The sequence below is a fragment of the Lepisosteus oculatus genome, chromosome 20 (assembly GCF_040954835.1).
Source record: "Lepisosteus oculatus isolate fLepOcu1 chromosome 20, fLepOcu1.hap2, whole genome shotgun sequence".
Taxonomy (NCBI): Eukaryota; Metazoa; Chordata; class Actinopteri; order Semionotiformes; family Lepisosteidae; genus Lepisosteus; species Lepisosteus oculatus.
In genome coordinates, this window is record NC_090715.1 from 16536279 (window position 1) to 16552767 (window position 16489).

At 46.2% G+C, this 16489-nt stretch overlaps 1 protein-coding gene across 1 annotated transcript; it reads left to right on the top strand.

Moving 5' to 3' along the window:
* The first annotated feature begins 386 nt into the window (after nt 1-386).
* Nucleotides 387-15323, top strand: afg3l1 (AFG3-like AAA ATPase 1). Its single transcript, XM_015368285.2, has 17 exons — nt 387-637; nt 1192-1279; nt 1590-1655; nt 2550-2662; nt 3454-3603; nt 4263-4337; nt 5465-5589; nt 6824-7094; nt 7854-7991; nt 8601-8754; nt 9027-9134; nt 9940-10065; nt 10510-10620; nt 11769-11884; nt 12682-12882; nt 13845-14039; nt 14378-15323. The coding sequence occupies exons 1-17, from the start codon at nt 515-517 to the stop codon at nt 14600-14602; spliced, it is 2385 nt and encodes a 794-aa protein (XP_015223771.2). The 5' UTR covers nt 387-514; the 3' UTR covers nt 14603-15323.
* Nucleotides 15324-16489: the final 1166 nt, after the last annotated feature.

Here is a 16489-nt window from a genome sequence, read left to right on the forward strand (position 1 = left end):
CCTTCATGATTGTCACATTTTTCTGCTAATAGTACCAATAACACACATGTACAGGTCACTAAAACTCACGTCAAAAACAGATAAAAAAAAAAAACTTGCTGTACGTTTTTCTGGGTTATGTAGTCACCACAGACAACACAACTCTCAGTTTCTTCCGGGCCTATGACGGAGCTGAAGCGAGGTCCTTGAAGAAAGACCCCCGGTTTCCTTCGACTGTGCGTGGCTAGAAAAGGAAATAACTTCAAGTATTTTTTAAACAAAGCTAAAAACCAGTAAAAAAATAAACAAATAAATTTGATCTATGACCTAACATCTACTGAGAGAATACGTAAAGAGAAATTTGCGCCTATTTTTCACAAGCGTTTTGAATCAGGCACATAGCTGGTGAGCTACAGCTCTTCCAAACCCTAACCCACATTGACATTGAGTGCAGGATCGCAGCGGGCAGTGGTTGTGAAACGGCACTCTGGTAGACAGATAGGGGTGACGGGACGAGCAGCTCTTCCCCGGGAGAATGGCTCGCATGATGGGGCTGCTCTCGGCAGCGGTCTGGCCCCTGGGGCTCGGGTCCCGGTGCTTCGCGGCCGGCCGGTCCGCCGTCGCGGCGGGGGTACTTTCGGCGCCGGGCAACCGCAGGGTGAGAGTCTCAAAAGCGGAGTTTTCAAAACCCGTCCGACCAGCTGAGCTGCTGAAAAAAAGTAGTTAAAAGTACTTCATTTTAAAGCTGGCGACAGTTTTGTAACCTGGGCAAAAAAAGTGTTTTTTTCTAGGCCGTTGATGTGAAAAAGTGTTATGCAAATCTGATGCAATGGTCGCTGCCTGACTCCGCAGACGAGAAGTCACGGAGCAGTCGGTACAACGCGGACCGTGTTTGTGCCGGTTCTTAATTAAAGCACCCTACTTATGTTGCAGGAGCTGGACATAACACTTTAAAACGTTATTCAGGGATTTAGACAACATTTACAGAGTTGGTTGTCTCGAAAGCATTTTTAGTTGAACGGTAAGCAGGGTCTAAGGACTGAGCAACTGAGTAAGCAAATTCCAGCAGCGATGGCAGAGAGATCACAGACTTCACTCTGTATGAGTTGTACCTGTCCTGTTCCGAGCCAAAACAAAACCCTAGTGTGCTGAAATGGTGACCTCTGCCACTACTTCTATGTTACAGGTTTACATGCTTTTTTTAAATTACAGATATTTTCCCTGGACAGACTAAAAAGTTTTGGATTCTGTGAAAAAAATGCTTCATTCCACCGACGACTTTGTTTGAAACCACCAAAAGGTAAATAATGTTACCTTAAAGTTACGGTCCTTGGTCTTATTGTTTCAAAGTACAATTACTGTAGTTTGCTGGCGTCAAAAGTAGAGTTGAAATTGTAATTCTTATTCTATCAAGACTGCAGATTATTCATAGGGTTGCTTAATTGCAACTAGCAAATGGTTACTGATATAACTAATTTATTGTAAAAGTAAGAAACTGTGTGGCTCTTGTAAAACAAAAACTTAAAAGGGCATGGAAATTTGGACTGAAAATAAGATGTATCCAGTTATGAAATCTTTTGTAAATGCTTGTTTTATGTCTTTACTGTAAGGTTTTGATAAGTACTTTCCAAAGAATGAGAAAATGCCTGGGAGAGACAGAGGTGGCAAGACTAAAGGTAATAACATGGAAATCTACCAGGAATTGGGCTCTGTAGATACATTGTTTTAAATCCAGTATTTTAGACATACTGCTTTTTCCTGTTTACTAACTTTCTAGATGTTCTTAGCTTACTATGGTAAAGGCTTGATGATGTCGAAGAAAACTCTTCACTCAGGTTAGGTGTGGTCCAGCAGGATCCTTGATTCACGTGCATTGAGAGGATACAATCATGCAGATCTGAGAGCAGTCTCTCATACAGATCTCTGAGTAACCTCTCCACCAAGATGGTAAATGCAATGGGTTTTATACAGCAAATTCACTCAGGCTAACCCATTCTAAATTTCCATATTAGGAGTTGTTTTCTCTCTACAAACACTTCTTTGTAATTGACCACTTTGGTTCTGCAGTTTCTAGCATTAGCATCAAAATGTCAAATAATATGCTTGCAATTGTCCTTTCATGCTGTTGCTACGTAAAAGGCAAAGCCAAATAGTCACTATCTTATAGACTTAAAAAAGGTAAATGCTGAAATTCTTCCTCAATGGTTACATCAAGAATCTTTCAGGTAAGACCTTACAAGGTCCTGACTGAATGGTCATTAAAGATCCTAGGTTACCATTCAAAAGAGTACGAGGGGCTTGAGCGATCTGATCTTCCTAAGGTTCCCCTTTCATTCAGTCAGTGAAGCAGGTTCACACTTCTTCATCTGATCTGCTGCATCGTGAGGCTCCTGGTGCAGAGTGGCCCCAGGCCAACATCCAGGTTGGTGCTAAACGTCAGTGATAGCTGAAGTGGGTCCTCTCTCATTAAAAAGCATGTTGGGATCCTCCGAGATGAAAAGCTCTGTGTAACTTGCAGGTGAAGTGGCTCTGTGTGGCGGGCTGCTAAACTGGTTCTTTTTGATTGGCAGAGGGGAAGGCCAAGGAGGCGGAGTCTGGAGCAGGTGGCGGGGGAGGGGCCAGTGGTGGGGGAAAGAAGAGTGGGAGGAAGGAGGAGTCTAATTGGTGGAGTCGGGTGCAGAAGGTTAGTGCTGTCACCCCATTCCCTGTGTGCAGGGGCTGGTCCTGTTTTGCTATCGCCTTTGTTGCTTCCATGCATTTGAAGTTCATGCATAGAAACTGGTGCTTAGCTGTCAAACCTGTCATCTTGTATTCTCAAGTAGGAAACGGACACATGTTGATATTACACTGTGACGCACATGGCTTTTGTAAGATCAGTGCCACGTGGACATTAGATTACTGATGTTTTGGGTCGGGGCCGTAAGGTACTGCCAAGACAAATGGCACAAACAAGTGTTACGTGCTGCTCATATTCACATCGCTACACTTCGTTAGAATGCCTGAAAGAAGTGCAACATGTACCCAATGTTGTGAGATGATTGCATTCACCACATTGTTGAACATTTCTCACCACAGCTGTGCAGTGCCCAGGTGAGGTTTGAAGAGTAGTTGTGAAACAGTCAGTGTTTTGGTGAAATGTTAAGATGCAGAGCTTTTTGTGGTCAGCTGAATCCCTCCTGCACAGATTCGGAATACTTGGTCTGTAGCTAAATCAATTGTGACTCTCCAAGCTGGGTATTAGTATCCAAAGACTCAGTTGATCCTTCTTTGATGCCTCTTCTTCAGCTCATACCACTTTGACACATTGTACCATACCAATCTTTTTAAAGTTCATCTGTATCTTTAATATTTGGAATTGGCCAATTAATCCATCATAATACAGTGATTTAATCGTCCTTGTAACACATTCTAGAGTGAATTGAAAATGTTTTTTGCCCTGGTGATTGAAGAGCAGTGTGGGTGTTATTTCTGCAGGGTGATTTCCCTTGGGATGAGAAGGATTTCCGGTACCTGGCCATCGTCATCGCAGGCTTTTCCTCTGGATTCCTGTACTTTTATTTCCGGGACACGGGCAAGGAGATCAGCTGGAAGGACTTTGTCCATTACTACCTGGCCCGGGGACTGGTATGAACGGTGCTGTACTCTGCCACACTGTGTGTTTTGCAGGATGTATAAGATGATTATAGAGCTAGTTGGCCTTGCAATTGCAAGAGGAGCAGTGAAAATTTGTATGGAGCCCCAAATCATCACACTCACACCAACCTGTGACTCCTGACTCCTGTGTTAACTACACATGGCGAGCCCCTGGGGTGATCTGGCTAGAGTGGAATTTAAACACAGACAAGCGCAATCAGATAATCAAGAGTACGGAAACTTTTGGTCCTGCTCAGAAGCAGCAGTGTGCTGTTTATGTGCTATTGCTCAGTTTCACAAGATAATTGTCTGAAGAGGCCAACTTATGTTGTGAACACCCTGCAAAAAATACAGTGCCCCTCTAAAAATTACAGTGTGATACATTTACAAAACAATCAGTTTAAAAAAAAATGTATTTACTGTATTTTAAATTTATTTTGTATTACTGTACATATTCTAATGTTTCGTCTATTCTGATGTCTGTCTTTTTGCCTGTCTTGGGCTGCTGTAACACATCAATTTCCCTTCGGGATCAATAAAGTCTTATCTCTCTATCTAATGTATAATCCCGAAGCATGAGTGCTGTAAATGCAAGGGAGGGATTCTGCACCAGCTACTGTTCACACCAGTGCACTCTGTTCCATCTCCAGGTGGACCGTCTGGAGGTTATCAATAAGCAGTTTGTCCGCGTCATCCTGGCCCCAGGATTGAGGTCGTCGGAGGTGGTAAGACTTGGACTGTGGATCCAGTTTAATCGAGACATAAACACACTAGTGAGCTGTCTTTGGCATAGTTTAAAATCTATCAGCATTCACACTTTTGAAATGATTGTGGTCTGTATTCTTTTATATCACAATGGGCCATCATAAGTTCTTCAGATATTATTTTTAGGTGCGTCTTTATGATAAGAAGTAATTTGGGTAAAAACATCCAAAATTGTCAAATTTCATATTTCAAGGAAGTGGATACAATGCAGATACTGAGGGATCAGGAAGAATTTCAGTATGTAACACGCTTATTTTATCATGTATTTTAGAAATCTCTTATTGCAGAGATGTCTAAAAAATGCTCAACAATGTTAAAGCTATGAAAGTCTCTCCAAACAGTACCTATGGTTTATAACTAGGGGGCAGTACTGCAACACTGTCTTCTGACTATACTTAAAGCGCAATGCTTCAGAAAAGGATAAGAGATATTTCAAAGCCAAAAACCTCTGGGCAGATTCTGGACTTTGCTCTCAGAACTAAATGCAGATAAAGCATGACATTATAGATTAATCTATAATTGTTATGATTAGATGTTTGTTACTAAAATGAGTATGCTAATAAAATGAGTATGCTAATATGAGTTTCCACTTCTCCGAAACTGAATTTCAGAAGATTAAAGTACTTTATGATTCCTAAGGGGGCAGCGTTGTAGCACAGTGATTTAGCATTGCTGCCTGGCAGGGCTGGGTCCCTGGGCTCAGTTCCTGGTGTGGCACCTGAGTGGAGTTTGCATGTTCTTGTGTTCATGTGAGTTTCCTCTGGGTGCTCCGATTTCCTCCCATAGTCCAAAGATACTGGTAGGTTAATTGTCTTCCAGGAAAGCTGGCCTTGTTGTGAGTCTGTGTGTTGCAGCGCCCTGCAGTGGACTGATGTCCCGTCCAGGGTGTACCCTGCCTTGTGCCCGTTGCTTGCTGGGATAGGCTCTGGCTCCCCCTCAGCCCTGCGTCGGAAGAATCTGTTAGAAGATGGATGTGTGATTACTAAGCCCCCCCGTGGTGCTCCAGTGCTCTTTATTGCTTAGGCTCGTGTGTTGTTTTCCCCTGGTAAGGAGCGTTAAACTGAGTGCCGTGCCCCGTGTTTCTTAGAGCTACGTATGGTTCAACATCGGCAGCGTGGACACCTTCGAGCGGAACCTGGAGTCGGCTCAGCAGGAGCTGGGCATGGAGCCCTCTCACAGAGTGGCCGTGGTGTACAGCACCGAGAGCGACGGGTGAGAGAGCAAAGCTCAACCAGCCTTTGGCCTGGCAGGCAGATCCCACACACCAGGGGTCCAGCTGGTCCATCTGGCCTCTTCGGAAGCTAGGAGCTAATGGATCCCAGGATCTCGTTCAGCCGTTTCAGGAATCGGCTTCAGCAACATCAGTTGCTTGATCCGGACTCCCACAGCCCTTTCGTCTCCTGTTCTTGGTTTTCAGTTCACTGTGTCCTCTGGTTTGTGTTTCGCTCTTCATTCCGAAGACGTCCGCTGGTTAGACGTGGTCACTGTCCTTGTGGATTCCGACCCTTGTACCCACTTCTGGATTGCAATTCTATTGTTCAAAATTAAACAGGTCCATCTATTTCAGTCTGTCAGTCAGTGAAGGACGTTCCCTTTAGCCCTGTAGTGTATTGGGCTGCTTTTCTCTGGACTGAATCTAGAGCAGCAGTTTCCTTTGTTTAACAAGGTGACTGAGATTAAACGCAGGATTCCTGACGAGGCCTTACTAGTGCGTATCATCCCTTCACTTCAGTTCTACGCTCGTAACTATTTCTAGTAAGATTTTGTTTGCCTTTTAAGTTGTTTCCCCACATTGCCTGAAGATGTAAGTAGTGTGTTTCATAGGCAGCCTCTGTTGTCTCCACTCCCCCACCACAGAGAGAGGAGGGGGCTCCTGTCTGTCCTGGGAGCAGGGTACAGCAGACATGCTGGCAGCGACGCTGTTCTGATCTGAAGAGAAGAGAGGAGCTGTGCTTGTGTTGTGTGTGCACACCCCTGCCTGCACTGGCGCCCCAAGGACCCGAGATTGAGAAAGGGCGAATGTCAGCTGGAACAGCCGTGTCCGTATCTCCTAGTAGCAGACGGATCAGAAATTATGAATCACGACTGATCCCTGGGAAATGGCAGCGATCCGGAGCCTCAGCTGCCAGATCCCGCCTGTCCCTGCGGGGATTGTGTGAATCACTTTTCCTCCATCTGCGCTGGTGGTTCACCAGCTGAGTGTTTGTTTGACACAGCTGAGAGCACTTTTAAAAGCAACTTAAAAGTAAATGAAGGGATTTCTCATGGATCAAATAGTGAATATTTACAAAGTTATTTAAGCCCTGGAGTTCTTTTCTTCTTTCTTATTTCACCACCTTACAATTTTCTGCCTTTTGGAAAGTGGTAGCTAATCCCCCGGTATCACAACTGTGTCTGTGTTGTAAATGTCACTCTCTTCCTCTCTCTTGCTCTTTGGATCGTCCAGGTCTTTTCTCATGAGCATGATCCCCACCTTGCTGCTGATTGGCTTCTTGCTCTTCACCCTCCGGCGTGGACCAATGGGAGCGGGACGTGGAGGTCGGGGGGGCGGGCTGTTCAGCATGAGCGAGTCGACGGCGAAGATGATGAAGGACAACATCAGTGTGAAGTTCAAGGATGTGGCCGGCTGCGAGGAGGCGAAGATAGAGATCCTGGAGTTCGTCAACTTCCTGAAGAACCCCAAACAGTACCAGGACCTGGGTGCCAAAATCCCAAAGGTATCACCACCCTGCGACACCTCATTGCATTTTATTTCTTCAACGTGATATACATTTTAAAGTCAGACAAAATTCAGGCAATGATTTACACACTGCCATGTCTTTTCAATTAAAAAAAGCACATCTTAAATTAAAATGTTTTTTTCAGGTTCTAAAAGTCTTAATCAAGGAAGTCTGGTGTCTGCTATTTTTTTCCAACTGGTTCCTTAATTGAAGAATTAACTGAACTAATAATTTGCTTAATTAGACCTGCGTAGTAGTTTTCAGCCCCTAACGAATTGCAAATTTAACCTTTTTCCCAGTAGTTTGAATGCCCCCAGCTGAAAAGTTTTAATTAAGCATGTTATAACTGAAATTGAGCTCTTCAGCTGGAGTAGAAACACTCAAGACACAGGAGTAAAATACTCAAATATCAGAGTTGAAATGTAAAAATGTGGATATTCACAGCTCTGGAGGCTGGGTTTTTCTGTAGGACACAGATGCATTGTATCCAGTTTTGCATTTTTAATAAACCAGGAACTGTCGTATGTGAAATTGAAATCCTGAAGTATTAGTTAAAGGTAAAAACATCCAGGATAGAAATGCCTCCTTATCTCTCCTTAATCAGTGTGATTTTAAGGCGTTGTGCGATTGTGATGCTTCAGGCCTGTGTGATACTCCGGGAGGGTCAGGGGTCAGGGGTCAGGGATTCAGTGCCAGCTCCCTGCTTGCCTCGGGCGTCGCATGCTGACCCCCTGTCCTCCTGCTGCGTCCCCCCAGGGCGCGATACTGTCTGGGCCTCCGGGGACGGGCAAGACTCTGCTGGCCAAGGCCACAGCGGGCGAGGCCAACGTGCCCTTCATCACCGTCAACGGCTCGGAGTTCCTGGAGATGTTTGTGGGCGTGGGGCCTGCCAGGGTGAGCCACGGCCATGTGTCCCTCCTCCACCGTGAGGCGCTATTCTGGATCGCATGTTACCAAATGCTGAATTATTTGACTGGCTGGTGCAGAACGTGTGAACAGCGATCGTGTCCTTGAAAGGATGTTGCTGTGGCCATGATTGTTTGCTCTGCCCGTCCTGAAGGGTGACGAGAAACGAGGTGGCAAAAGTCTGTTGAGTTGCTGTGTTTAGTGAATGAGGTTTATTTCTCCTTGATTCCCTTTTTTCCCTGCAGAAGGTCATCCCATGCTTTTAATGCAGTTAAAAGTTTAATCGACTGTTTAATTGGCTCCACGATTAGCTTTAAACAAAGTGGACAGATATAATTTAAAGTTTCTGGCCCTGCTGTCCTTTTAAGATTTTTCAGAACAGTGTCTTTCTAAAGATAAATGTTGAATTTGGTTCGCCGTCTCATTCCCCTAAGCAGTCGTGTGTGCAGAGAAAAAACATCCCGTCAGCGCCTGTTGTTCTCGAAGGTGTAGTTGATTGCATCTCTCTTTCCTTTTTCTGAGAGTGAGAGCCAAAGAGTTAAGATGCGCTCAGCGATCATCATCCCCAGTCATCGGTCTGCTTCTTTCCTGCCTCAGGTTCGAGACATGTTTGCGATGGCCCGTAAGAATGCCCCCTGCATCCTCTTCATTGACGAGATTGATGCAGTGGGCAGGAAGAGGGGGCGGGGCAACTTCGGGGGGCAGAGCGAGCAGGAGAACACGCTGAACCAGCTGCTAGTGGAGATGGATGGTGAGTCAGGGGAGAGACGTGCTCTGGGTCACTGTCCTGCTGAGAGGTGAATGCCCAAATGCATATCCAGAGCTGAGCTCTCAGTCCATCGGAGTGGTCATTCTAAAATTAATCTAAATACAAAACCCAAAACTCATTTCCTGGGCAAGAGCATATAGGAACTACAGAAAACAAAACTGAGCGTGTTCTGTCGCACGTGTTGGAAGGAAGACAGACGCAGGGGAGAGTCATGGATCAGCAGGGGAGTTTTGTTACTGTACGTCTGCTTTCAGGTTTCAACTCCAGTACCAATGTGGTGGTTTTGGCGGGGACCAACCGCCCAGATATCCTGGATCCAGCCCTGATGAGGCCAGGCCGTTTTGACCGGCAGATTTACATAGGTACTGTTTTGCCCTGATGCTCTCTCACTGCACTGCACGGCGTCCTCGATGGCTTCAGAAAGTGAAACACGTTCTGTTCCCTGCGACACAAGCGGGGATTAAGGATTGGTGGTAGGGATATGTTTTACTGCTGCCCCTTCAGCCAGCCCTGTAATCCCTTTATCCCTTGAAAATGAATATCTCCTGTAGATTTAATGAAAGGAGCTTTTCCATTTTAACTACTGGATGTTGTGGTGCTGCCAACAGTAATCCTCAGAAGAGATATTGTAGGATTATTGGTAGGAATCTCGGAACACTAATGCATTTTAAACCACGTTATTTAACAGAACAAACAAGCTGTATTTACAGAAAAGAAAGGCAATAACAGAGGAGAGATGGCACTGTGGAAAATGTCAGGTTTTAAAGTGCAAATTAGAATTTTGAAAAATAACTCTGGTCAGAACCAGTTCAGCTGGCAGATCGCATCCTTCCCTTTTCTTAGTCCTCAGTGTTAAGAGATGCCAGTCTGCAGGTCTTGTTGGAGCACTAACGCATCCTAATCGGTGCTCTTAAGCTCTTCTTTTAAATACATTGAATACATTGACTTTAAATACAAATACATTGACTATCAAGTAGTTGTTCCTTGTATTTGTTCCTTTTTTTCTCTTCTTAACTGCAACACTCTCTCCTTCTGTTTGTTGGAGAGGAGAACGGTACAGGATGAAAAGTGTATTAAAAGCTAAAGACCTGTATGAGGAGGTTGTGTGCAGGTCCTGTCTGGGCCGTTTCTGTCGCCTCAGAGTGAATGCTCTGCAATCTCCCCCAGGCCCCCCGGACATCAAGGGCAGGGCATCGATCTTTAAAGTCCACCTGCGGCCCCTGAAGCTGGATGCCAGCATCGACAGAGACGCTCTGGCCAGGAAACTGGCGGCTCTCACTCCGGGCTTCACTGGTAAGAGTGCCGCTTGCTCAGGCGAGGCTGATGGCTTGGCTTTGCAGCACAGGAAGCTTCTGTGTGGGAGTCTGTGGAAGCCTTTAACCTCAGACTCCTACTGAAAGTGCAGAGTAACTGCACGGGCAAGGTGGTGTTTCCTGCTCCCTGGGATTTCCTCAGGATTGAATTGAGTTTGTATAATGCTGGAAGAGAGTGTAACCTACGAAACCTCTTCATTTGTCCTTGAGGTCCCACTGTCGAAGTAAAAATTAATTTTTGCTGCAAATCTGTCGAATTTGTCTGAGAGATTTTGAAACCTGTTTCAGACTTGATCGGACAAACTATGCTCTTACTTGTATACAGTTTCGTTTTGAAATTCAGGCTTTTTCTTAACTCAATGCCTGCTTGCTGTCATCCAAAATGTGAAAAATAATGTTTCCATTATTGCTTTCTTTTCTGCAGGAGCTGATATTGCCAATGTGTGCAACGAAGCGGCCCTGATCGCTGCCAGGCATTTAAACGAGTTTATTATTGAAAAGCACTTCGAGCAGGCCATCGAACGCGTCATTGGAGGTGAGTCAAGTGTGTCTCCTGTGGGCAGAGCTTTGCTGAGAGTAGGCACAGTCAGACTACCTGTCCCTGCTGCCAGTATTTAATTAAAGCAGCAGGGGAGTCTGTGAATCCCAGTGGCCAGACTTGAAAAGCCTCCCTCGCGCTGGTGGAGAAACAAGTGGGTATTGCAGAAACCATCTGCTCCACCTAGAAGGCTTAGTCTCCCTGTGTTCATTTTGTGTAGAAAGCAAAGCTGGGAACTTTGAATTGTACAGGTAGTATTGCTTTAGCCAGTCAATATCGGGCAGCTCAGGTCATTAAAAATCTCAGACGTGATTAATCAGTGCCTCTAGCTGAAAGGTCTGTATCCTGGATCGTGTAAACAGACTGTCACTTGCACTTTTGTTCAATGTGAAGCAGACCTGGCAAGGTAGCAAAGCTGCACATCCTTCGAGCGATGAGATCAGTGTCCAGTGGGCTCACTGGACGTCAGGCGTGACGCGTCCTAACATGTCTATTTCCTATGTGCATTCGGCACTCTGTGGATCCGCCGCTGTTCGGTCTGAGAAGCTTGTTCAGAATGACTGTGAGAACTCGGCCTGCTGTCATGAACTGGGTTCTACAGCTCAGGGGACAGTAGATCTGCCAGATGCTCGCGGCCTGCTGCTCCGCTGTGTCAGCAAGACAGTGTTGGGCAGGGCCAGCAGCAGAGCACTAGCAGTGAGGCGCTTGTAAGCTTTGTCACGAAGTACATAAGAGATTCAATCAGCTCCTCTTTGCTTTATTGCCTTCTGTAGCCCCCTGCTCAAATGTTTGACTCGTCATTGACTTGTTTCCTATCAGCAGAAATGACTGATTTCACTTCACTGTCTCAATACTTTGTACTGTATGCATCATATATGACAGCCCCCGTAAACATTCGGTCACAGTTTTCCTGTGCCTTGTACAGTGTCTGCAGTGATTTGAGCCTCTTTATCATGTGGCAAATGCTATCACTGGAAAATGCACCACTCCCTTCCCACGCCCCTCAGAAGAAGACCCCGGCAGCGAGCACTGAGTTATTGCTTTACAAGGTGGAGGCCTGTGAAAGCAGAGCTCGAGACGGGAGGGCTGTGGGTAGTCTGCGCGTCTAACCCCGACGCTCTCCCGCCGTCCCCTGTCGCGTGCAGGGCTGGAGAAGAAGACGCAGGTGCTCCAGCCGGGGGAGAAGAAGACGGTGGCGTACCACGAGGCCGGACACGCCATTGTGGGCTGGTTCCTGGAGCACGCCGACCCCCTTCTCAAGGTACAGCCTCTCTCCTCCCAGTGTTTGCCAGGAGCCGTTCTGCCCGCCGGCAGGCTGAGGTCATACGGGTGTTCTGGCACCGAGAGTCCGTGCCGCGCTGTGGAGGAGCCAGTTACGGTATCCAGGGTGATGGCCGGGATTTCAGTTCCAGTTCCCAGCTCTCGTTCCGCGACTGCAAGACAGGAATTGGAGCTGGCGTGAAAGAGAGAGCTGGAACGAAATAACAGTAACCGGCCATGACCAGTGACGGAGTGAAGGAAGTTCAGGATGCTCTAGCAGGTGATGGTGCAGCAGCACCAGAGAGAGAAAAGGCAAATATCTGATTGCTTGGCTGCAGGAAGTAAAAGAAGCCCCAGCTGATGTGTAAATTTGTTTTTATTCCTGGGCCTGGCATTAAATGGCTTTCTTTATTAAAATAATCTTTAGCAGCTTCCTCTGTGATTTACCAGAGTGCAATTTTATCTTTAACCTGTGTTGTTTTTACTTGATATTTTCTGTCTGCTCGCCTCAGGGTTGAGTGTATCCTGGAACACATCCTCACTGAAACCTGAGATTTCTTCTGCTTTCAGAAAGATGACATTTATTGACGAGCCAAAGTCCTAGATCTCTTACTCCGGTTCTTCCTTCTGAGAAGGAGAGACACGGGGTGTAACATTGGGGTCCAGGTGCTGCCCCCCACCTGTCCCTGGATAGTGTTCCTTGCTGTGTGTGTCGGCTCTCCTGGCAGGAGTGGGGGACGGTGCTGGAGGCCGACACACGACACTCACGCTGTCCTCGCTCCCTGTGTCCCCACGCAGGTGTCCATCATCCCCCGCGGGAAGGGCCTGGGTTACGCCCAGTACCTGCCCAAGGAGCAGTACCTGTACACGCGGGAGCAGCTCTTCGACCGCATGTGCATGATGCTGGGAGGCCGTGTGGCGGAGCAGCTCTTCTTCGGGAAGATCACCACCGGGGCCCAGGACGACCTGAAGAAAGTCACGCAGTCCGCCTACGCGCAGGTACGGCGGTGCTGCCCCCTCCTCGCTGCCCCGTGCGTCTGCTCTCACCTGCCTTCTGCTGTTCTGGTCCCCCTTCTTCTCCACTGCCTTCTGATTTCTGCAGTTTTTGCTTTTCATTATTCTCTTTCTCTTCCTTTGTTCCCTTTATTGCTGAGTTTCTGTCTTTGATCTGTCTTTTCCCTGCTCCATTTAATACAGCGCTCGGTCAGAGAGAACTGGGGAATAATGAGCCCTCTCAGCTTCCTCCGATAACATCAGTTCTGTGTTGAAAGGGCCGAAGATGTTCGATCTTATTTCTGATCTTTTAAGCTTTGAAAACTACCCATCCTACCTTTAAGAGTATATATTGTAGGTTTCAATAATTAAAGCTACAGTAAGCATACCACTCTTAATCCATGTTCATCTCACTGTTTATTTCTTAGATGGGCTTCAGTCTCTTTCACACATGAGAGGAGCTCCTAGAAATCAGATTGCTTTCCAAAGATCATATTAACACAGTTCTCTTTGTGGTTTTCATTAATATTTATTCACAGAAGATGGAAAAAATAATTTACTTAAGTATTGAGAGTGGTCTGTTGGTCTGCACTATTTAAAGCCAAATTCAGTCACAGGTCTTGGGTATTGCAGTATGGGTTTTGAGTAAGGGGTTGGATCATCCCAGCCGCCAAGCAGAAGAAGAAGTGACACAATTCAAGTGATTAACTTCTGATAGTTTTTTAATCAGGGATTTTTTAAAATTCATTTTATTCAATGGCAGCCATTGATATAAGTAAACATGTCATTTGCGCTATACAGATATGATGCAAATCAGCGATCTATGTTGTTCAAATCCATGGATGGCTCTTAAATCGCAGTTTCAGTGCAGAATGAAAGCAAGGGTATGTTTCATGAGTGGAAAGAGGAGAGGAAGGGTGCCCAGCATTCGTGACCGGTACACTCTGTACGTGTTGCCTTGTCCACAGATTGTGCAGTTTGGCATGAGTGAGAAGGTGGGCCAGGTGTCCTTTGACCTGCCGCGGCAGGGCGAGGTGGTGATGGAGAAGCCATACAGCGAGGCCACGGCACAGCTCATTGACGAGGAGGTTCGTGGCCTCATCAGCACCGCCTACGAGAGGACCCTGAGGCTGCTCACCGAGAAGAAGGAGCTCGTGGAGAAGGTGAGTCGGGGGCAACGGGGCCGGACTTGCCAGTGTCAAAGTCAAGTCGAAGGCATTGAAAACAAATATGGCTTTTATCGTGGGTGACAAACCTCATACCTTTGCTTTTATTAAACCCTCCTGTGACCTGTCTGCTGCTGGCAGTTTACTGACCCAGTATTTGATTTGGGATTTTGGTGGGGTAGAGTGAGATTCCCACATCATTCAAAAACCACACCATCGTGCGTTTGGTTTGTAGTGTGATTTTAGATCGGAGTTTGATTTTATCCTGGACTGAACCCGGAGTTTCTGGGAAGCGAGTACTGAAGCCAGGTTGTGTTGCGGTGCTGTGCCGGCAGGTGGGCAGGAGACTGCTGGAGAAGGAGGTGCTGGACAAGGCGGACATGGTGGAGCTCCTGGGGCCTCGGCCGTTCACGGAGAAGTCCACCTACGAGGAGTTCGTGGAGGGGACGGGCAGCTTCGAGGAGGACACCAGCCTGCCTGACGGCCTGAAAGACTGGAACCAGGAGAGGGCCAGTCCGCAAGAAGAGCCTCCCCTGGCGCAGGAGAAGCAGGCCTTGTAGGGCAGCCCGGATCTGAACCCAGGTATGGCTGACAGCCCCTCAGGGCAGGGATCACACCCACCAGGCTGCAGGAGGCCTGAAGAGGAGGTCTGGGACACTGAACATGTTGAGGGCTGCCAGCGTTCCTCCAGTCAGGACCTCCCTTTCAGGTGACGGACCTTTTTAGGTTCAGGTTTTTTAAGATGCCAGTTTTATTACAGAAGCACTCCTGGAACTCTATAAGGAGAGGACCGTTACCCAAACAATGCCTTAGTCCCCTGCGCGTCTGACTATTCTGTCCCCAGGGCGCAGTAAGCAGAGTGACAGAATTGCGTCGGGCGCATCATCAATGAGGATCAGTAACAAGCCTGTGAAGTTGCTGTGCGAGTGCTGTAGTGACATGGCAGCTACGTTTGTACGCCGTTCCTGTTCATTTATATGAAATCATGTTTTGTGAGCGGTGCAATATAGATCCCGTTCACCCTCGTTTGATGACATCATGTTTTTACCGTCTTGGAAACTCAGAAATGTATACTTTCTTGACAACCTCTTTAATGTACAGTTTTAATTTAAAAAGATTTTTGCAACGTCGGAGCTTTATAATTGTCAGCTGCAGTTATCCATAGAGCTAGAAGGTTTGTTTAGTTGTGCTAAGTGAGGTAGTTGACAGTTGCAGACCATTACAAATATCTTATCCTACCAGAAGGTCAAATTGGTTTTTAAATATAAATATTAAAAGGTATGCTGTTTGTGCTTTTTCTTTTTTAATTTAAATGAATAACAGGGAGGCTTTCTTCCAAAAAGAGGGAAATATTTTTTCTAAAGTAAGAATGAATTTATGATGCACTTTTTCAAACTGCCTGAATTATAATACACCCAATATTTATCTTACTTCAGATTTACTAATAAGGTAAACCACGATTTGTGTGGATATTGTGTGATTGATACATCTATTACTTTATACTGAAATGTTTGCAGTTTCATATCGCATGAAACTTTCACCTTAACTAGAAGTTAACTACACATTCTCCTGTCTGTTGCCTGCACTGCAGAAGGCCAATACTGATGGCTGCTAGATTGAGTCACATGTTCCTATCTGGGGTGGGCCAGCCAATCAGGAGGCTGTTTGAGTCGCATATTCCTCTCTGGGGTGGGCCAGCCAATCAAGAAGCTGTTGGATTGAGTCACATGTTCCTCTCTGGGCTGGGCCAGCCAATCAGGAGCAGTATAATTACTCATGAGACCAGCTCCTGACATGCATTACCGCACAGTGACACAAACACATTCCATACTGCACCATCAGATGGACAGGACAGCAGTCTGGATAGTTTGACGGTTTATTTGAAAAACAATATTGTTGTCCCTTGGCTCTTCTTGTACTGAACAGAGTTGCCATTGCAAGAACACTTCATAAAGTAGGATAAAACGTACCTGTCCCATGTGCTGTTCTAACCACTGCTCCAGCTGTGCATGTGAAACCAGTGTCCTGCACCAGTGTGCAGCAAGGATTAAGACCCAAGCTAACGGATCAGTCCATCTGCTGTATTGCTATGTTCTCTTTGCTACCTAGTTTTGAATGAGAAAAAAGTTTGAAAAGGCAACCATCTTGCATGACCACTAACTTGTAGTGTTTAACTGAAAAAACAGCAAATATAATTTTAAGATTTTATAAATCTCAACTGACAGATCAAGATTTTGTTTAGTTAAAATCACTCTAAGAAACCACAGCGCCGTTCCTCTTACTCTCTAAGAGGGTCCAGATCATTAGATCATGGAAACTAATTGGTGCCATCGTCAATGAGGGTGCATTGCTCCCAGCATTCCTGAGCGAAGGCACCGAGAGGTGTCGTACAGCAATGATCTATAGCTCTAACACTGCAGCGTGCCAGAGAGTAAACTTAACACAAA

What these genes read in the sequence shown, in the direction of transcription:
- afg3l1 (XM_015368285.2), top strand. Translation starts at nt 515, where the DNA reads ATGGCTCGCATGATGGGGCTGCTCTCGGCAGCGGTCTGGCCCCTGGGG. An exon ending in TTGTTTGAAACCACCAAAAG is followed by an intron (nt 1,280 to 1,589) that starts GTAAATAATGTT and finishes CTTTACTGTAAG; the next exon opens with GTTTTGATAAGTACTTTCCA. An exon ending in TGGGCGTGGGGCCTGCCAGG is followed by an intron (nt 7,992 to 8,600) that starts GTGAGCCACGGC and finishes TTCCTGCCTCAG; the next exon opens with GTTCGAGACATGTTTGCGAT.